At 39.5% G+C, this 22,852-nt stretch overlaps 1 protein-coding gene across 2 annotated transcripts in view; it reads right to left on the minus strand.

Moving 5' to 3' along the window:
• The window catches only part of LOC147029551 (vacuolar protein sorting-associated protein 33B-like), a 144,387-nt gene that overhangs the window by 29,330 nt on the left and 92,205 nt on the right, over window positions 1-22,852 (minus strand). The window contains exons 9-14 of one of the 2 annotated variants that reach the window (XM_085872697.1): window positions 14,183-14,327; window positions 11,970-12,035; window positions 10,324-10,425; window positions 5,343-5,415; window positions 5,055-5,181; window positions 2,572-2,612 (exon numbers count right to left, since the gene is read on the minus strand). In XM_085872697.1, the coding sequence (XP_085728823.1) occupies window positions 10,400-10,425; window positions 11,970-12,035; window positions 14,183-14,327 (237 nt within the window). In that variant the 3' untranslated portion in view covers window positions 2,572-2,612; window positions 5,055-5,181; window positions 5,343-5,415; window positions 10,324-10,399. Of the gene's footprint in view, window positions 1-2,571; window positions 2,613-5,054; window positions 5,182-5,342; window positions 5,416-8,079; window positions 8,476-10,323; window positions 10,426-11,969; window positions 12,036-14,182; window positions 14,328-22,852 lie in introns of those variants that run through there. The other variant, XM_085872698.1, reaches the window with a different exon arrangement.

Genomic DNA, 22,852 nt, shown 5'->3' on the forward strand with positions numbered 1-22,852 from the left:
TAAATATTTTATTTATTTTCATTAAACCCCGTATTTATTTAAATCACTTGTGTTGTCTATTTGTTGTGGGTTTGAGTATAAAAACCCCTGTGTTGTGCTTCCGTCCGTTATGTGCATCATTTGCCCCCCGTCCCACGAGCACCACAATCTCGGAGAATCTCGGCTATTCGCCTCCAAAGGAAGTCGTTTGGATATTCGTCCAGGTGGAGGCGAAACCCCCTGGACACAACAATATTTTTGCAACAAAGGAAACGAGCTTCCACACACAACCCAAATGGAATTTCAAGGAAAATCTAGAAAACCTATTATTATATGATTACTTTTAGAATCCCCAAGCTGCCAAAGTCATTAAAATTAGAAAAATGATCAGCCGTTTCATTTCAAGCCAAAGTTGAGGATGATGGAGGAGCTATAATCACAATGAACGGATCACAGGTGGGGGGGGGGGGAAGAGTATCTTGGAGCAGCTCAACAGGTGGAAAAAAAGAGGAATGAATGAGTGGAGGTGAGCAGTGATTCTGGATTTGGGAAGGCATCTGCAATGATGGATTCCATGACCTTACTGATTATTACCTCCATCACCGAAGGTGAAGGAGGTTATGTTTTCACCCCTTTCTGTCTGTTTGTTTGTGTACAGGATATCTTAAAAAGTTTTGGACGGATCCAGATGAAATTTTTTTGGACAGGTTCGGTGTGTGACAAGGACAAACTGATTATATTTTGGTGAAGATCCGGATCCGGATCCAACTACGAGAATTTTTTAAGTGATTCTTCACCATTGAGAGATTGGGCCAAAAAATGATATACAGTAGTACTGTACTAGCAAAGTACCCGCCCATGGGCGGGTACAGTTATCTGTTGAATGGCGTTGGTCCCGTCTCGATCGGATGAAATTGAGAAATTGACGTTATCCGGTGAACTTGACCCCGTGACCTTTGACCTTGATCCCCTTATGTCCATTCCCAAGGATCACATATGCCAAGTTTCATCTCATTCTATCCAACGGTTTGGCCATCTATAAAGGATAAACAAACATGAAAAATTGGCGTTTTAGTCAATTTATGACGTCATAACTCGAAAATCGGAAGTCGGAAGTGAATGTCGTCAATCAACTGTGTCATTTAATTTTGATTATCTGTCGAATGGCGTTGGTCCCATCTCGATCGGATGAAATTGAGAAATATTTTTTCAGTATAGTATAGATAGCACGATATCTCAAAAATGTATTGGGCCCGATATGTTCTCATGGATCAGACATTACGTGGCGGAGGTATGCACTCTACCGAGTGCCCTTCTACTTAGAAGTAAGCTGATATGTATGTAGTTCAGGGCATCGGTTGTTTTTTGGGGGTTTTTTGCACCGTTTACATGAAGCAGTGATGTTGGCCAGTTTCCAAGCAGATAGAAGAGCAAAATCACAGGGTGAACAGAGCAGAAACAGGACATGGAAGAGCAGAAAGTGGATGTGTAAGAGCAGTAGAGCAGGTTTTTAGGATGTGAGTTGATGCTGTCCAGTCCAATTGCAGAATCAGTTGACAGTTGGCAGACACTTTTCTAGCAGCTCAAGTACAAAAGACAGAGCCCAGGAGCAGTTGGGTACAACTAGTAATGGTGGGTACAGAGATTGAGGCATTCTGCCTTCTCCCGAGCAGAGTAGGCTGTGGTGCCATACTTTGGAGACAAACTTAACAAGGTGCCACCGGGTTTTAGAGGAGGGAGGCAAGTTTTAAAGTTCAATCTTGAGGTTGGCCAGATGTTGTGTTCAGTCTCTCCTGAGAGTGGACACACACTTGTTGCAGACTTTGTGGAATGATCTGAGGTTGCCTTCGTTCAAACAGACAAATGAGAAATTACTCATGGAGTGACACTTAATGAAACAGAATGGCACTCAGTAGAGTGCATACTGCTGCGAGGCTGAACAGTTTACATTTTGTGTTCAGTGTACCGTGGGCAAAAGGAAAGGTATGATAACTGAAGATGATACGGTATGGATTCATGCATAAGAGAGAGCAGGTTTCGATGGAAGAATTCCCAGGCTGAGTTAATATTAGGGGTGGTAGATATACACCATTCCTGAAGTGACATGGTGGCTTGCAGTCCCTGCCAGACTCTGACATTGAGGCAGCTCTCTGAGAAGAACCAGAGAGCAATCAACTCTCACAAGGACATGATCCAATTGGAGCAAAAGAAGAGCAGGAGACATTAGTGGGGAAGTTTGTCATCACCAAGTCCAGAAGGGGAGGATTTGCCATTGGCAGAAATCCATGTTGGAAAGTTGACAGATTGAACCAGTCCCGTGGAGTCACATACAGGTAGTCCACAGCTTCTGATATATGTTCAAAGAAACATTATACGTTATAACCATGTTTCTGCTTTTCGAACATTTGTTCCATTCATATGAACATGGCTTTTTAAAAAAAAATTTATGTACCGAGCCCGAGCGTGAAATGCAGGAAATCAGACCTCGAGTGAAGTACCCATTTACTCCATAATTCACACCTAATTCGCATGGGCTTTGTTCCAACACTCTTGCACCATTTCACACACCATTCTCTCCACGGGGTTCCTTACCAGCACGAGAGACAGCAGTGCTTGCCTTATCCCTCGTTGTCCTTTACACGAGACGACACACGTTCAATTTATTCATTTTTTAAAATTAAAAACGTACATTTAATAATGTTTGAATAGCAAAAAAACAACAACAAAAAAACCTTAAAGGTCCCCTGACATGCCAAAGTACATACATTTCATTTATATATGTCCTATAGGAGTTTTTCATCATGTTTTCAGATCTGACAATGTTTTTTCACAATACTCATTCTGTAAAATGTAAAATGAAAAAAACAAACCTCTTTGAGAATGCCCCTAAAAATTCTCCTGAAAGGGGCGTAACCCACATGACGTCAACTACAGGATTACGAAGGTTGCACGTAAATTACTCGGGTTGGTGGTCTACGTGATTCTATTGGCTTTCTGTGTGTTTCCACATTTGATTGGTCGACTCAATCGCTTCGTTCATTTCTGCTTTCAAAAAAAATCGAACATTTGGTTTTGAATAATGGATGACATGGACTTTCACTTGTCTGGTAGCGACAGTGAGTGTGAGAGAAATGAAGGATTTTGGTCTGAATCACATGGAGAATTGTCGGATAACGTCGTCGCGGGAGGTGAAGTTCAGGCAGCTGGAAATGAAATATGGCCTTACCAGTTCGAGCCCGAAGCAGGACAAGCAGAGGAAAATGGCGATGAAATTGCCGGAGTTCATGATGATCGGGAGGACATCGAAGGAAGACTTGGCAATAACAACTGGTTAGACAAAATCCTATTCGTAATTCAATAATGTAAATTCGACTTGCATACTGCTCGATATCAGAAATATTTTAGTGAGGTGACGTGAACAGCGCAGCGGACATGTTTCTCTGCGGCGAATAAAATCACAAATAAGGCCAGCGCATGTCATCGGCCATATCTCTCCACGCATAAAACGAAGCAACCTCGCTGTCCGGATACGATGAAAACATGTGTGCAGAACACACCTTGTGACACAATTGTCTCGAGTAGTCCGATAAATCTGACGTTCTGTTGCATTTTTATTTATTTTATTCCTACTGTCGTCATGTAGTGCCAGTATAAAACAATGAAAAAAGAGAATAATAAATAAAAGCTACAGCACGTCAGATTTATCGGCCGAGTCGGACAGACGACGGATTTATCGGCCAAGTCAGACGGACGACGGATTTATCCGACAAGGCCAGACCAGTGTTTCTCAACCGGGGTTCCCCGGAACCCTCGGGTTCCGCAAGAGGTCGCTAGGGGTTCCGCGAGAAACAGTAACAAATAGGCTAATGTATTTTGAGTAGTTTTTGTTTGATTTAATATTCGTAATTTTACTATACACGTACGGCATATTGTTGGAAACTCCTTGGTTATTATAATAAAGGCTTCAACCTCTTATATTATTTACAATTATAACAACCATAGGGAATGTATTTAACGATGTCTATATGGTGCCAGTGTGAAACCGCCCTCACTGGTTAGTGAACGTCCTGCACGCGGCGGATTCGTGTATCATTGACTGACTGAAGTACGAGACGCATGCACGGTGTCCATCTATCTTCTCTGTGCTTCCGAGCGCGAAGTCTCTCTCTCTCTCTCTCTCAAGCTGAGTTCTTCTGTTTACCTTCATTGCTTCAGCTTTATTTGTTTAAGTTTTGTTTATCAAGTTACATGACGTGTGTTTTTTTTTTGATTTAAAAAAGTTTTTTTATTTGTGAATTAAAACCTTGGTGTGAGGTCTCATAAACGAGCAGTATGTCTTTTTTTTCATTGCCAATAAATTTGACAAAAAGGGGGTCATTTTTTCCTTAAACCAGGTATCCGAAAAATATATATTATATTTACCACATGAACTACGATAAAAATATAAAAGACCTAGATATTAATAATGGTATATAATAATTTTATGCAGGGGTTCCCTGAGACATAAAAACTATTTCAAGGGTTCCACAAGGGTAAAAAGGTTGAGAAACGCTGGTCTAGACTCTAGAGATCTCGAGTCAATCCACTCTGTGCGAGTTTCTGTATGTGACGTCAACGCTGCGATTCGCTAAAGTCAACTTTTTTTAGGGGCGGGGCAGAGCAAGTTGTGAAAAGCACAATAAATGATCGAAAAATTGCTCTAATTATCCCATTTTTGATTTAAAAAAACAAACATGGCTGATTTCTTCACGAAGAAGGTCAAGTTAATGTATAAATAACCAGAAAGTTTTGCATGTCAGGGGACCTTTAAAATCATTTTTAACTTCACAAGAAATATTTGCAAAACAACATTTAAAATGAGAACGGTAAATTCACATTTTAATTTGGGGAAACAGATGACATGCTGTACCAAGTGATGTAATTTTAAAAATGGATCCCCAGTACAAAACAAATCGCTGGACGTCCCATTTAGGGAATGTTATTTTACCAAATGAAAGGTAGGTCCCAATTATGAATTAAGGAATGTTACTGTCCCAGATTAAAGCAATTGATATGAAACAATGTGTAAAACGCACTTTTCAGGCCAGTTGAGGAACACGTGCTGCAGATGGATTCCACAAGCTGGCGGCACACGAGGTTCGACATGGAAAGGCCAGGGGGGTACTCCTGAGCAGTCCTCGAGTTCCTCTGACAAAGCTTGTTCTGTAAGATCATTCAATAAGTGAATTTGTTGCAGTTTGCCGAGGTGCTGTATTCTCTGGAACTTTGGACAATGTTGGTGAAAAGTTGGGATGTGTTGAGCATTTGTTAGTGCAATGTGGTGTGGGCTGTGGGGTGCGAGCACGAGTACACAGCATCCTTACCAGGCATCCATGAGAGCCTGCAACAGGCGAGGGCTGTTTGTCACTGCAGTGGTTCCCACAACAAAGTGGTAACCTAAACATGGATAGTGAGAGAAACAGAATTTCTCAGTGCAGGTTAACATTTGGAGATAATTCTTTAAAACAGGTCAAACGATATTTAATTCCTCAACCAACACCGTTTTCAAAATTTGTGGTTGCACCAAAGTTGTGGAAGAGTGGCTATAAGCTGTGGAAATGACAGTCACTCTAACATGCATACTCGGAGTAGGTGTGGCAATCAGCATGACAGCATCATCCTCCACGACACAATACTCCTCTCACCCTCTCCCCCACACACAACCCCCATTGACATCTTGTGCATTTTAAGGTCGATTTCTCATTTCGAATACTCTTCCCTCTTTTGACTAACCTGGTGCACTGTTACTACAAGCGATGTTATATTTCATGACAGAAACGACCGGGCGAAATCCATTATTTGTATGCAGCCTCACGGATAATGGAAAGAATCCTTCACCCTTTGAGTATATATATATATATATATATATATATATATATATATATATATATATATATATATATATATATATATATATATACATATATATATATATATATATATATATATATATATATATATATATATATATATATATTGTTGTGGTTGACGAAATTCGCAAACCACCATTCAGGTCCCTTAGGTGAGATATCTCTGTAAGTATATGTGTAGTTAGGCCCAAACCCGTTGTTTAGAGGGAATAAATGTCATTCATGCGGGCTGCGACCCTTTTAGATAGCCGTTTTTCTTTTACTATCTTTATTTTGGACCAGCCGCCATTACTACCACCACCAACCACGTCTCAACAGCCATCACACAACAACCACCAGCCGCAACGCCGCTTCACAACAACAACAACGCCAACAGCCACGACCTTTACCGTCACATCTCGCTCTCGCAACCATCGCATCGCCGCCATTTCCGCGCCGCTTGTGGGCACCGATACTGGACTCGTGCGGGGCGCGCACCGAGCAGGGGTGCAAAAGCGCCGGCCTTTCCGAAGAAAACGGATCAAAAACGACTCACGCCCACTTCTGTTCCGTCCTATCGGCGAGCGTGGGGCGATTTGGCCCCGCCTCCAGGCGCGTTGGAGTAATATCGCTATATGCAAATTCATGGATCAAAAAGCATTCACGCCCACTTTTCCTCGGTCCAATGGGGAGCCAGTTAGAGGTGAAGGGTCGGAGGTAAAGGGTCGAAGGTGAAGGAGCGAGGCCACGGGGCATATAAGGGGCTGCGTTCGTCAGTCAAGTTAAGAGTTCGGAGGGGAGAGAGTGAAGAGTTCGGAGTCAGTGAAGAGTTTGGACGAGTCAAGAGAGGAGTCGGAGAAGGCGGTTGGACGGAGCTGTGGAGAGGTGGCGGCGGCGAAGGCGGTCGAGGGGGTGCTCGTGTCGGAGTCGGGGAGCTGCGGAGGGAGAGGCCGGCGGCGCGACCGAGGTCGTGGTGGAGACGCTCGTCGCGGGACCCGAGACAGGGAGATATCCTCCTTCCCCCGAGCATCAACAACCCCCTCCTGTTTCCCCCCGCGCTGAGATAGTGTGAGAAGGGGGCCCCGTTCCCACCCCATTCCAGGCAGTGCCAGCGAGGCACGCGGAGTCGGGGCGCCACCGCCATCTTGCGGCTCATCACCAGACGGGTAGGCCCGACGCGGTCTCGGCCCCAGGCCCGCCTACCCCCCTCATCCTTGAGGGTGGTCCTTTTCTTTTGCTTTGGGTATATGTGTTGTCGGCGCCGTCTGTGAAGTAAAACTGTATAAGTGTTGCCGTATGCTCGGTAGTCGGTTAGATCTGCATTGTTGCATTTGCTTTTTGTGTATTATTGTGTTTCTTCTTCTTCTTTTACATTTGCTTTTGGTGTAATTGTATATGTGTGCTTTCCGTTCATCGTGAAATAAATGTGCTTTATGTTGAACTGTTTTCCCGCTTCGCTTCGTCTTTTCCTCTATTGAATCTCCATCTTACTTCACGTAAAGGGTTGGTCGTGGGCTAAAACGCCCGATAATTAATCGAACCGTCGAGGCCGACGATAACACCGCTCGGTTATCCCGATAGTACGGAACGGGTCGCTCAAAGTGGCCCGTGTCCGAAGTCGACCTGCGGCGAGGTGCGATCGCCCGGTCTACCCTCCGTGTGGGTACTTAGGAAGGTCGAATTTGGCGAGCAACCCTATCCCACGCGGGGGCCGATTGGCACGATCGTGGTGAGGCCGAAAGGTCCACCCGTGACTAGTTCCCGGCGTTAGTCCGAGAGGGTCACGAGTGGATTGTCCGTCCGGTGGGCGACGTGCCGCGATTCGAGTTACGTGGCCGTTCGCACGCCGGCGGGCGCGAATCCGCAACAATATATATATATATATATATATATATATATATATATATATATATATATATATATATATATATATATATATATATATATACATATATATAAATTATCTGATATTTCATCGATAAAATGTTTTCCAATCTTCATCATATCATTAAGTTAATTTTTGCCAGAAATTATTCCTTGAGAAACCCTCAAAGCAGCTGGTTCTGAGCAAGAAAAAGTAAATTTAATATCTCATTAAATTTCTTGTAAGATGCACGCGAGGATTTCTTCATGAGGTTTTAATGCAATGGGAACAAAAAATTTGTCTGCAATATTTTAATTCCTCCTTTAGTTTTCTCTTCACATTAATGCAAGTAAATTCAGGCTGTAACACCACAAAATGTGAAAAAGTCGAGGGGTGTAAATACTTTCTGAAGACACTGTACGTACGCCTCTATATAAATTCTGCAGAACACCTTTGTTTTGTAACGTTTTCACGCCACCATTTTAGTTATGCTTTGAGATCACTTCATCTCTAATCTCATCTGTCTAAATTCATGTTCTTATGTCTGATACTATTTGTGTAACTGACATTTTCATTTGCAAAATCTTTTGTAAAGTCTTCACACCAATAGAAAGAGATTGCTGTGCGATGGGGATCTCTTGCCTTTGGAATGGCAAAGAAACCACAGGGCAGCAATCTCCGAGAAGCTGCATCCTCCCAGAAAGAAGACGAGCACGAGATGGGAGCTCGTTGCATTGCTAACATCTGTTGGATCCATTGAACAAGATGTCAAGAATGAACTCACAACGCACATGGAAATATATATATATATATATATATATATATATATATATATATATATATATATATATATATATATATATATATATATATATATATATATATATATATACATGTGTATGTATATCGAACAATTACAATTTGACATCGATTTATGGTTTTAACGGAGCACGTACGCATATTACATTCACCTTTACGTGGTTTGCACAAGTCAAATATGGATGTCCTCATAAGGCAATAATCATCCTGTTCAGCCAATAAAGTGTAAATTTCAACACATTTAAGGTTTTTAATGACCAGAAATTTCAGAATTATTTGCTGCTCCACCCTCTCCCCTATCTCACCACTTTCTTCATTTTCAGCATGTGATTATAGTGTTGGGAGCACATATCCGTTAATAATTACCCAAAATTAATTTACCGATATTGCCTATTGTACAGACAGGAAATTTGGTCGAGATGAGAAAGCAAGATGCCCAACTTGGTGCTGTTAATACATCATTTTGAAATATGCTTCACAACAGTCAACCAGTGTGACAATGGCAGCATACAGCTATGGTGTGGTATACAGTTACAAGACCAGCTGGCAGTATACTATGATGATAAATACATGTGAAGCAATTTGTGATTTTCATCCAATGAGGACATTGTATTTTAATCAGCTAATTATCACAGGTCTTGTGTGAAAGTGGAGGTTTGGACTGGTCTGGCATTCACACATCTCATGATGATCCTGAAACGACCCAAAGAGGCCGTTGACATTTGGCAGGAGACCAAGAAAGACCGAGAAGTTGCAAAGCATTCATACACCATGTTTTAAAGTCTGGTTAAGGTGAAGGCGGTTACGGCGGTTGGCTTAAGATCCTAGGGTCTTCAGTTCGATCCCCTGTCGTACAATTGAAATAACACCAGGTGGGTTGACTCAGCCTGTCATCCTTCCAAGGTTGGCAAAATGAGTACCAGCTTACTGGGAATAAGGGCACCGCATCAGCGGCACAGCCACGCTTCCAAAAAAATGATGCACTCAGCAGCCACAGAATGCATAAGAAACAACAACTAGGTTTTTTAAGGGGAATAATGATTAAAGACAACCACGATAAAAACACAAAGGAACTTTTTCACACAAACTAATAAAAGATCGAGCAATATGGTCGCAATTCTTGTTACACTAACCGTAGGTTCATTTTGGTGACCAGCCAAATGGCCATTTTTATCCTGAAAAGATACACTGAATCTTGAAGAGTATGCTACGCCATTTAAGGTATTGTTGATTTTAGAACTCAGAACAATGAAGTCCCAACATGCTGTTGCTGAAGATTCATCAGGTTCGCCATCCTACTCCCATTCTATAATCATAATAACCGTGCAACAATTATCATGACAAAGGTGTGTCATTAGGGTATGTTCATACCACACTTCGAGTGAGAAAACTCGCTACCATTCAGAAGCCTTGCCACATCTTCTAGCCCCGTCCATCCATTCTTCTCCAGCACCCAAAGGAATAGACCATTGGGACTTTGAACAAAGATCGGTAGATTTGTATAAAATTCTCGAATGGCCATCATCCATTCTGACTTTCACATTATGAAGGACATGTTAGGTGAACATTTTGCTGATATCTGGCAGAGCAAATTTGTCTCTTGATATCTAAAACACCTGTGACTGTTTTTGCTGAAAAACACCTTTAAAATGAATGCTTCTCAGAAGTAATCAATATAAATCATACATCATGAAATGAAGCACACAATTACAAGAACAACAGATGCTTTGTCACTTTTTTGACAGCATCGACAGGTGAGCACATGGACCTCACCTGCTCAATCATGCGGCAGCTAAGGGGGGAATAGGCTCCACCAAACACGTACGCCATGTCTGAAGGATTCTTCAAGTCAAACTCCTCGTCGATGACCGGCACCTACAGTGGCCCAAAATGTGTGCATCCCACACGAGTACAAGGAATCTTGGACACAGGAATAGGCCATTGCAAAATTTTTTTAAATTCATCAAGGATGGATGATACAAACCCAACGATATAGTAATCATGACAGAAATAAAACTAGAACAGCACTCGGTAAAGCACTTACCTCCACCAGTTTACGTTTTATATCCCACTGATAGGGTGGATCTGCATCCAGACGTGAACCAAAATCTAATTGGCTTGTTCTTGTCAACGATCCAATTCATCCACCAAGTTTTGTCATTACAAGTCCGTAAAGTTTTGAGATATCATGCTCTAGTTTTTAGCCCTTTCTCAATGGTGAAGAATCACTTTAAAATTCTAGAATCCGGAACCAGATCTGGATGTTCACCAAAATTGAATCGATTAGTTCTTGTCGCACACCCAACCGGGCCACCAAGTTTCGTCAGAAGTTGTTCATAACTTTTTGAGATATCTTGCTCACAAACAAACAAACAAGGGCAAATGTATAACACCTCCGTCCACCTTCAGTGGTGGAGGTAACAATATGTGACAATTACCACAAATATGGGTTTGTAATCGACAGAATTATGAAATTGTGTAAGCAAGACACCTGACCTATGCCACACAAGATGTGCACGTGCCACATTGATGATGTACAAGGGCAGCAGAAATGTAAAGACGTAATGGCATGCTCAACCATCATTGCGAGCAAAGCTCAGATAGTATATTATTTTCGTGATATTGCCAGGTCCAGTTAAGCAATTGTTCACGGACTTCTTGCTTCCTACTGTTTTTCACTTTGAAATGGAGTTGAAAAGATAAAACAAAACATTTATGAAGGCTTGGCCAATCGAGAAGCTTGCTGTTGACGCCAATAGCAGATATGGATTAACAGATGGAAGAGGCGTCATTCCATTAGTATCGATGCTTGAGGAAGGATAACAGCCTCATCTCTAGATTTGAGCTGCAGGACAGGAAAGTGCTGCTAATATATACAGCTTCTCGGTTTCTACTGCAGTTACTTGAATTGCAACTTTCTGATGGTCCAGAGCAAGCCAGATATATAAAATTGTTGACGTGGTGTAAAATGGCACAGCAAGTAATCTCATGGAGTTGAGTGCAAAGAAACCAACTGACCTGGCAATACAATGTGAGCTTGATGATAAAGCTACTTTCAACAAGTTTGTTCACACCATGAAATATGATTACCATACTTACAAATGAAAAATTTCACAATACTAGCGAGGACTAGTAAGGCAAATGGACAACCAAACGTATCCATTTGTCTCGAGAGTACTGTATACGTACCTTAATGAAACAAGAGGATGCTTCTGCCATCATCAATAGCCAATATATGTATATATATATATATATATATATATATATATATATATATATATATATATATATATATATATATATATATATATATACATACATACATATATACACATTTCAGGAGGTTTGGTTTTGAGGTTGCACGATTCCTTAAACTCTGCATAAACAGAAGCAACAAAGCAATGAATGCCTCAACATACCAAGTTGATTTTCTTGCTTAGAGCTCTGAAGTGGCTTTTTCTTTCTAATGCCGTGAAAGCATTTCCCTGTCAAAATAACAAGAATATGATATTTCATTAAAAAAAAAAAACCTCTTCAAATGAAGTGCAACGGAGTTTTAAGTGGAAAACCATATACAGTGAAAACTCTCAAATGAAAAATTCCAAAATTTGAAAAGATCCCAAAATCCGAACAAAATTCGAGCTTCAAAGTAAATTATGAAAAATAAAAGAATAATTAATGTGTCGTTTGCTTGATACCGATTCATCTGCTGGTGTGATGGCCACATTCAAGGAGTTCACCATTAACATCTGTATTTGCGCAGTTGCACGTAAATGGGACTCGGTGACACAACCAACATTAAAATATACCCCGAGCGGGAGTGCCGGGCATCTCTGCCAGAGGTCGACAGAAGCAAAATCAAATTAGGGGCACCTTTTATCGAAAGGTGAATTTCAGGTCAAATTCGCTTTATTTCAGTGTCGATCAAGTCGTATCTCGGCCACAGAGTAGAGGAGCGCGATGACGTCAGTGCGCACACGCAAAACCTTTACGTGACTCAATGACGTGTCTGTTCTCGCGCGTGGTGTCACGTGACGAGCCGTGACGTGGCGGACGAAATATTTTTTATACAATCATAAAACGTCTCTTTTGCACCGGAATTTTTACAGAGACCTGTAAAGCGTGTTCTAAAACCCTAAAAAATGTAAACATTAACCTCCCTCGAGGAGACAATTCTAGGCTTCATCCCGTGCCTGCCAGAATCCGCGGCATCTCGGCACCCACACCCACCCACCCAACGCATTCGATGCATTTCCCTCATTAAAGGTGAATTTCAGGTCGAATTCGCTTTATTCAGTGTCGATCAACCTTATGCAGTGCGAAAGGTGGAAGCATAATTGAATTTGAAGTTAAAATCAGCGCGGGAGACTGTGTTGAGGTCTCCGGCGCACCACGAGGCGGATAAAAACTATAAAATCGGAACGAGAGCAAATTTCAAAAAAATGGCTCGTGTTGTTCTAGATAATAGTCCATAGTATCTGAATCACTAATAACATTTGATCTCTCTTGATAAATGAGGGAGGAGATTTGAAATCGACGATTTTCGCAACTTTGACAGCCTCTTGACCTTGAAAGTTATACCGTTGTGCATGTCTCATCGACCTCTATCCATTCCACTATTGGTTATTTGTCTCCACTCGGTTTGATTGTGGATGGACGGACAGACGTACAGACGGACGGACGGACGGACAGACTTCGAGACTGGCTTTATTAGGTCATCTCTACTGAGATGCAGAGATGACCTAAAAATGCATGGCATAACTTGTGGCCACTTACCATGTTCGATGACACTGAGCAACCTGAAGACTTTGAAGGTTTTAAATTTTCAAGTGAGAATGTTGACGCAGCAGAATTGATATGTTATGCAAAACAGAAATGAACAATGAAGTGGCCAAGGATCTGCATGAAGATGACATTGTGGAGTGGATGAATTGTGACAGTGAAGCACCTGGGTCTGCCAGATGATGGATGAAGGAGATTGTTGACATGGTTATTAACCCCAATGAACAAAACAATGATGATAGTGAAAGTGACGGTGAAGAAAAAAAGCAGATGACCATTGATCAGGGAATAAGACTTGGAGAACAGTATATAAGCTTCTTGCAGAGGATGAGGGTTCTCTCTCAACAAGAAATAATGAATATATACCTTACTAACGAGAAACTAATTAAGGAGTAACCGACCTTCATGAAATAAATTACTCTTCAGGAAATGTTTAAGAGGGCAACATAGCATTGTAAACAAACGAAGTGGCAGTTCAACCTCTTCACAAAGCCAATGTGTCCTCTTCCCTTCTCTCCCTACCCCTAATTCCTCCTCACATCCCTTATTTGTCCAACTCCCCCTCTATTTTGTCCTTCAACCCTGCTGTTGATGTCCCCCCTCTCTCTCTCTGCACTTCCTTTTGTTGTGTTGCATCCTGATCCGTTCAGTATTATAGCTCTTCCACGAACCTTGCCTTGCGCATACAAAAAAAAAAAAAAAAAGTTTCAAATTCTAAAATCCTAAAAATTCTGTAATATGAATACTGTTCAGTCCCAAGGAATTTGGATTTGAGAGTTTTCACTGTATATTCCCAGATGATGTACGAAGAACCACAAGTTGATTCTGCTGAGTGGAGTGGATTTCTCACCGACAGCCTTGCTGACAGTCTTATCCGCCACCAACTTTCCCATTCGACTCTCCACACTTGCCATCGTTTCTAGGGGTTGCTGATCGGCCAACAGACCAGTTCGTCGCAGGTTAGCCAAAGTCAGCAGCTGCTCTGTGCCGTAGCTCTGTGATGATGAAGTGCACATGCATGCAAGCACACACTTTATTAGTACTACATAATCTGAGAGGGTAAACAAGAAGCTTGGACAGGTGGTATATCACAAAAACGAATCGAAAGAAAACTGAAAATATCCATGTCAATTTCACATCACACTAAAATGGGACTTTAACTTTTGGCAACAAGAAATTTTTAAATTGCACATCATTACAGATGGTATTTCGAAGCTTAATGTCCCCTCAAAAGAAGTCGCATGCTGCGTTACGTATTCCTGAGAATTTTCTTGTTCTTTTGTGCTTTCCTCGACAGGCTGCAGGTGCACATCCCTTTCTAGCTTCTGAGCATGTGCTTCCCTCCCTCCCAGCAGTACCCAGTCAGCCACCTCAGAGAATATGTTGCGCAAATTGTTTTACTTCAACTCTGCTGTGGTCCAAGTTACATGATCATGATTCAGATCTGCCAGTGGGAAGAGGATAAAAATCCAATAAATCCTGCACTTATACATTTATTATTTTTGAAGTGCACAAATAAACAGGAAAAAAACCCATTAAATGCACTTACATGGAATTTTCATATGAAAGTACGATTAAAAAGCGAGAGTCAATGTTAGTGTGTTTGTATATATGTATGTATTGTTAGTCGTCCGGCGTCTGAATAATCCACAGATTTGCAATTTCATCTCGAGTACCTCTTCTCTTCTGAAGTCTGCTTGCTCAATGGGCACTTCCAGCTTAATGAAGTCTTCTATTCTGTGTTGAATGATCTTTAGTAGTACCTTGCAAGCATGTGAAATCAAGGAAATAGTTCACTTATTTGATATTTTCTTGCATCCCCTTTCTTTGGACATCAGATGGAGACTGACTGCTTCCACCTTTTAGGCCACACAATCCTGCTCCAGATCTGTGTACAGATAGCTGCTAAAAGTTTGATTGCCTCCTCCCCGACTCCCTTAAAGAGTTGAATTGGAATTTCATCGGCACTTGCTGCTTTTCCATTTGCCAGCTCTTTCAGGGTTCTACATAACAACTCCGGAGGTTTAACACAATCTGGAAACTTTCTAACCTGGTTTTCTCCGACCGATACGTCCTTCCTTCTGGACCTAATGACTAACTTTCCATCCAATCTCTTCTTGTTTGGTTATTCTGAACATTTTTTTGTCAAGGATCACATCTCTCTGGTTATTGTGAGGGAGCAACCTCAATGACACTATATATGGCTGTTGACACAGGCCAACTGGCAGGGACTTCAATCTGCTCTCTAAAAAAAGGACTGTACCACTATCTCAACATCACCTGACACAAAAGTCTACTTTCGTTCATGCCAAAGTTTATCCCATCCTTTCTGCGGTTTTCCTATCCATCCTCTAAACCCTGGTACAATGAATCTTGTGGGTGGTGGTTGCAGTCAAGCAGATTGCCGTCTCACCATGGAAAGTTGACTGAGGTTAACTTTCGTTCATTTCCTAAGGCTGGCATCAAGTGTGTCCATCCGAAATCAGGTCATTAAACATCACACAAATCTCAAGGACAAACTCTCCAACCAGACGCCTTCCACCAAATCAGGGTTGTGCCCTATCAAGGCCGTCTCTGGTGCATGTTCCCCCTCCAGGCTCCATCCCATCACTCACCTCAAACAACAGTATTGTAGACTCTGTCCAACATAAGGCAGAATGTCTAAACTATGTGTTTGCCTCCAAATCTCATGTACCAACCAACTACCCCATTCTGTCCCATCGTACTCACTGTCTTCTGGACTCTGTTTTTTCTCACCTGAGAAGGCAGAGAAAGTTCTGTCTGGCCTTGACCCTGCTTCCTTGATGACCCCAGATGGCATTAGTGCCCTTGTTCTCAAATCCTGCTCTGCCGTTCTTGCTACCCTTCTACCTGCACTGTTGTGTCTGTCCTCCTTTGGCTGCCTCTCCTCTGTATGCAAGTCAGCAAACATCACTCCCATCTACAAGAAGGGTCCAAAACAGTCACTGCAACTATAGGCCAGTGAACTTACTTCCAATTATGTACAAGCAAAGTCATGGAATACATCTTTGCTTCTATTCTGAAATCATATATTTCCATTTTCAAACAATCTGATCGATGGCCATCAGTTTGGATTCAGTCCTAATCAATTAACTCTGAACATATGCTTCTGCACCTCTCTCAGCAATGGTTGATGGTCCTTAATCTCACATAAGAGGTTGGGACCTTCTCCCTGGACATATCTCAGGAATTTGACACAGTCTAGCATCCTGTTTGCTTGCCAAGCTCTCTGCCTGTGGTATACAAGACCACCTTAATTCCTGGATTTCTGACTCCTCAACTCATACAGTCAATGTGTTGCCATCACATGAAGCCTCTCCTCTTCTCTCCCAGTGGATGCTGGAGTTCCACAAGGCATCGTTTGGGCCCAGTCTTGGTGCTCGTCTGAGATAATGACCACTTTGATGCTCTGTGAAAAAAAACAAAAATCCAGGCTCACGGCACACCTCAACTCTTTTATTCCTCACTTCCCCCATCTAGGGAACCACCTTCAAGAGGCTGTTATGTCTCACTATTCCATCCAGGATTTCAAGCAAGTCGTAACTACAGTACTCTGTTGGCATTGACATTAATATAATTGTTAAATATAAAACCTCAATCATCAATCCACATATCACAGTAAAGCCTAACTCATGGGGCATTCCATGATGTTATCCAATTTGGTGAGAGTCAAACTTTAAGGGCCATTTTATCTCAAAGACCACGACCACCTAGATGTATCAGGTTAATCACAGAGAATTTGATAACACTCGAAAAAAAACTCTTAAAAATATCCGATTCTTCCAATTTTGTGGCAGTGAAATCTTATACACCACTAGTGGTGAATAACCAGAGTTGGTGTCAAAGCCACCCAATGCTTGCCTGTTTATACATTTATCGTTTTTAAAAGACGAGTCTAATAATTAATATTTTTTTATAAAGCATTGCAGTGAAGTATAATTTTAAAGCAATATATGTATTTGTATTTTGTAATCAGTAACAAGAGCGCAAGTGAGCACAATATACGCCTGAACAAGAAGGTATATACAGAATTGTGCCACTACATGGAAAAGAGCAACCACTTTCGATATCGAACATATGTCAGGACACACCAGTAGGGTGAATATACTGATTCTGGCTCACTTTCCCCCATGTTAATGAATGGGGGATTCTCAGCGATTCATATTTTTTCCCCTAAAAAATAAACCCCCTTTTTATCCCAAGGTATATTTATTTGTCTCCCCTTTTAACCTTGGGGCACTTTTTTTTCAAATAACCAATGTATATTGTTTAGCTCACTCAGTGAACCTATAAAGATTTGCTCAAGTCATAAAGTCGTCGGGTGAATATACTGTGATTTGTTAAAGGTGATTCCAAAGAAATATTTATAACATGAAAGTGAATGGAGATTTTAATAGCCTCCCCTTTTAAAGGCCCAGTTACACCTTGACGTTTTAGCCAGCAATGGCAACGTATTAAAATGTTTGTAAAATGCTGGCTTACGTTGAACTTTTGATGTTTTTTTTAAAGATTCGGACGTATTCATAACGACTTGGTCTTATGCACAACATATTAGTCACGGACACAGAACGTTTCGTTGTGTTATCGATAACTTATACCAACGAATGCTGTCGGCCTTCACAACCCATGCCCAACGATAGTCTAACTTAGGCATAGCGCGCTGCACGCATCGCCGAGGATGATGTGGCATAGGTTATGAAAAGGCTGCCGCACAACGATTCAAATCATAACCGCCGCAGAAATGGAAGTGTCAACATCGCAGTCACATCTTGGCGATCTTGCCAGCGTATGCCGACCTCTGAAAAATGCGTCTAAAACGTTGGCGCATGTCAAATACGGTTTGGGTAAGTTTGGTATGCGTGAATAGAACGCTAAAGTACGCTATCATACGTCGTAGTAAGTGGAGTACGTCTTGTAATTTTAAACATGTTGAAAATTTTACGACGTACTTGCCGTATGACACATGCTCCGCATGCGATGGGAATAAGTTGTACGCACGATATGCGATCGTTGACACACATCGACACACATTACTTGAAAGGTACTCATAAGTCGAAACACGTCAAGGTAATGGTTCGCGTCAGTGTTCCAGACTCCCGGTTTTTTTTTCTTCGGAATGACGGTGTTCAGTGTACAGTGCGGTAATGAAATAAATCGTTGAGCGGCAGCCTATTAATTATATTATATTATAACCGCACTGGAAATCGAAGTGTCAAAATTACCATCATACCGAAGAAAGAAAAAAAAAAAACCAGGAAGTCTGGAACACTGACGCCAACCATTACCTTGATGTGTTTTGACTTATGAGCTCCTTACAAGTAACGTGTGTCGATGTGTGTCACCGATCGCGTAACGTGAGTACAACACGTTACTCATAGGTTAGAAATAAGTTTCAGGTACGCTAAACATTACCTCAACGTGTTTCGACTTATGAGTAACTTACAAGTAACGTGTGTCGACATGTGTCAACGATCGCGTGACGTGCCTACAACTTATGGCCAGCATTATGCGGAACGTGTGAGTCATACGCTGGCATAAGTCTTAAAATTTCAAGCATGGAAAATTTGAGGACAACTGAAAAGTACAATGTTTAAAGCCAGCGTGCAACGATGTATGACAGTGTTTTTCAGCGTGCTCTCAATGTCATCAAAACTTACCCATAACGTATTCGACGTGTACCAGCGTTTTAGACAAATTTTTAAAAAATCGGCATAAGCTGGCTAAAACGTCAAGGTGTGACTGGGCCTTAACCGAGGAGCACTTTTTTGCAAATAACCAATGCATATTGTTTAGCTCACTCATTGAACCTATAAAGATTTGTTCATTCTCAAATTCCTTCAATAGTTTAATTTTCTTCGCACAATAATCCCCATCTAAAATATTTAAAAATAAAACATTTGAATCTTTATATTTTTCAACATATCCCTTTTGTGTCATAATGAAATGATAAAGTTATCTTAATGCTCTCGTCTGATGACCTCCTGAGCCATATATCATTTTGAGATTATAGTAAATTGTTTTTCCATTGTTCAATTGATAACCATCAAAGTTTTCAGTACATTCAAGGATATTTATTTTTTCTTTACATCCTCGAACTTACTAGTTTTTAAATTGATTCGCGTATTTGTTTTATTTACCTTTTTTTCGTGATTTTTTTCAATAAGACTTAGTTGATATTTTTCACATTCATTATCTTTTCCATTTATATACCAAGACTGAGATTTTCTCCACTCTTTAGTTTGATTAATACTTGGTTTGACCATTTATATATTGTGAAAAAAATGTGGCAGTAGCCCTTAAAAACCCTAACCCATCTTCCCATCGTTAAAACACAATCTATTCCATACACTCTATCATAAAATATCCATATGGAACACAATCTATTCCATTATCTAAAATAAACCTGTTATCATCAAAGGCTCCTCATGCCTTTTTATTTACTTCTTCACTATATATCTTCTGTTTATAACTTCTTATTGTATTCATTTTCCTGTATTCTTCTTTCTTATTCATCAAACAATTATAATAATTTCTAAAAGTTATTGATTTTTTATTACATATTTATTTATTCCCTTTAACCTCTTATCAATCTGATCACCATACTTATAAGCATATGCCTTTGCTGTCAATCCAATAAACTCACTCATTACTTTTCCACCCAACTCATCCTTAAACTTACCAATAACCTTTTCATTCTTTTTTGAAAATAACTCACTCTTCTTACTAAAATTACTTGTATCATATACTCCAATATTGTTCTTCATATCTTTATAAATATCATCAGTTTTTATATCAAGGATAAAACTATCAGTGTCCATATACAACAATGAAACATTTTCACCATACTCTTTCTTTAAGCCATTATACAAATAATCATACATCAATATCTTTGATAAATCAAGAACTGCTGTTCCAATATAAATTGGTTTATCCATTACAATACTTTCCTTTTCCATATGAATAGCAGAAAAGTTCTCTGAAAAAAAACCTCCTCTCTCTTAAAACTTGGTTTATTTATCAATCTCGAAGCTTCTTTCCAAGATGTTGCAAATCTAATGTTTTGCCTGTTTCTAACATTCTCCATTGTCTTTCCAAAGACAGCATTATTCATCAATTTATAGAATTCCCCTTCAAATTTTACTTTTGTATTTGTTCTCATGTCTGTATTCAATTTAATATACTTTTTCATCCAAGGACTTTGTTTAAATTTTAAAACTCTATGAATTTTAGTGACTCTCAATCCTTCTCTCAAAAACTGTTTCAAGCTTCTCTGATGCAAAACATATCCCTCTTTATCACAGAATGTTGTTAATAACTTTTCTGTTGATTTGCCTTTAATATTAAAACTTTTATGATAATCACTTAACCATTCCTTCTTTGGGGTTTCTTTCTCACATGCAAAAGGAAGGTCTTTATGCTTATTATGAAGATCACTCAGGTACCTCAAATCAACTTCAAAATAATAACCTTCTTCTTCCTCATTCAATTCCTCTTGAGAAGAAATAACAATATTCATCAAACCTTTTCATAATCCTTTTCTTCCACCCACTCTAATTTACCATAAGGCAGAGATTGAGACATTTCCCATCCATACAAATTATTAGCATCAAAATACATCAAATAATTACTATCTTTTTCACTCTCATAATTTGGAAGATATTTATTATTTTCTTTAGCATATCTTTTTGAACATACTTGTGATATTCCACCTCTCTGACTTCTCAATCATCAAAAGCATATCCACATCACTGATTAAATCTATATCTTGTTTTGTCATTTTCAACATTGCACTACAAGCTAAACCCGGAGCTGTGAAATAGTGGGGAGGATCTGATCCATAACAATTTCTATTATGACAGTGATCTAAAAGCTTCAAACACATCAGCGAACAATAAAACATCTGTTTTTAGATACAAATCATGATATTCTCCAAGGTTCTTGATCTTAAATATTTTCCAAATTTCTTGTGTGTGTTTATATTCCTTATCACTTATCTCTTCCTCATAAAGGTTATTATAGAATCTTTCTTTTGAGGGAAGTTGTGTTTCTTTAAATCTCAAAAATGAATCCATATAATCATAAGGATAAATTCCCTGACTTGTAAGAATTTTCTCTTTACTTTGAATTTCATTCCTTGTTTTAATTTCCTCTCAAGTTAGAATTTCATCTTTTATCAGAATTTCCTCTTTAGTTAGAATTTCATTCATTGTTTGAATTTTCTTTATAATTAGAATTTCATCTTCAGTTAGAATTTCTTCATTAATTTCCTCATGAATTAGAATTTCCTCTTCACTTTGAATTCTCTCTTTAATCTGAATTTCCTCTTTAGTTAGAATTTCCTCTTTTGGAATGAATGAAATTAGATTTGGAAAAGACCCCGTGGAGCTTAGATTTGATGCGAGGTAGGCTAGTGGTGTTCCCATAAACTTGTAAGAATCTAGAAACCTAATACGAGTTAAAAGTTTTGTGAATATCATTTTTGTAAATGAAATATACTTTTGACTTGTGTTTGTTATTGCAGAAATATTCCCTGGTGTTTTTGAAAGTTCATTTATAAATAGATTTGTATCATAGTTGGCGCTGTTGTGAAGAAAGACTGGAATAAAAGAAGGAAATTTATAATTAAGATTACAACAGAAATGAGCGGGACCTCTATATTTACCAGTATGATGACAATGATCCCTAACTTTTGACTCCTCAATTTCCTCCTCACAAATATGACAGATATTGTTCTTTCAAAATTCTAATTTTTCTTCTTCGGTTAATTTCATCGGTTCATTTGTTTCTTTCATCAATTTAGTTAGTCTTATACAATCCTTTTCTAATCGTTTTACAAACTCGTGTGAAGCTTTTTTAAAACCATAATGTTCAAGTTTATTGTACTTTTCTCCAACAGATGATTTGATATAATAACAGAAACCACAAGGAATATGTTTTTGATATTTATTTGTATGTGCTTCTTTTGGATTAGGAGAAGCAGTATTTATCGTTTTTAGGATACATTCAATATCAGCATATATCACAAATGGGTGCATGATAGATTTATTATAATCTTCAAAAGAAATCTTTTCACCAGGTTTAGGCATTGTAATTACAGCTGATTTATGATTACTACAATATTTTGAATGTTGTTCTAATCGTTCTTTTGTATGAAATGAATTAAGACATCGCTTACAAGGATATATTTTGTTTGCTGTTCTGAATACCTGAGAAGAGATAAATCTTGATCAATTATTGATGGATGTTTCATGTGAATTCTTTCCAACACTAAAATATAAAAGATCAATGTGTGTTTCTTCATTTTTATAGTTGCTTGAAATTTTTAATATTTGAACTTTGTTTGTATCCATTAATCCATATACATTAATAGAAAGATTATTATTTTTCTCAAATATAGGAATATCTGTTCGTGACATTGGGAATTTAAAATATGAAATGTCCAAGGTATTCTCATATTTCAAATATTGTTTTACTCTTTCTGAATTACAATTTGGTGGAT

The sequence above is a fragment of the Eptatretus burgeri genome, chromosome 3 (genome assembly GCF_056783735.1).
Source record: "Eptatretus burgeri isolate ZD-2024b chromosome 3, Ebu_testis_v1, whole genome shotgun sequence".
Classification (NCBI taxonomy): Eukaryota; Metazoa; Chordata; class Myxini; order Myxiniformes; family Myxinidae; genus Eptatretus; species Eptatretus burgeri.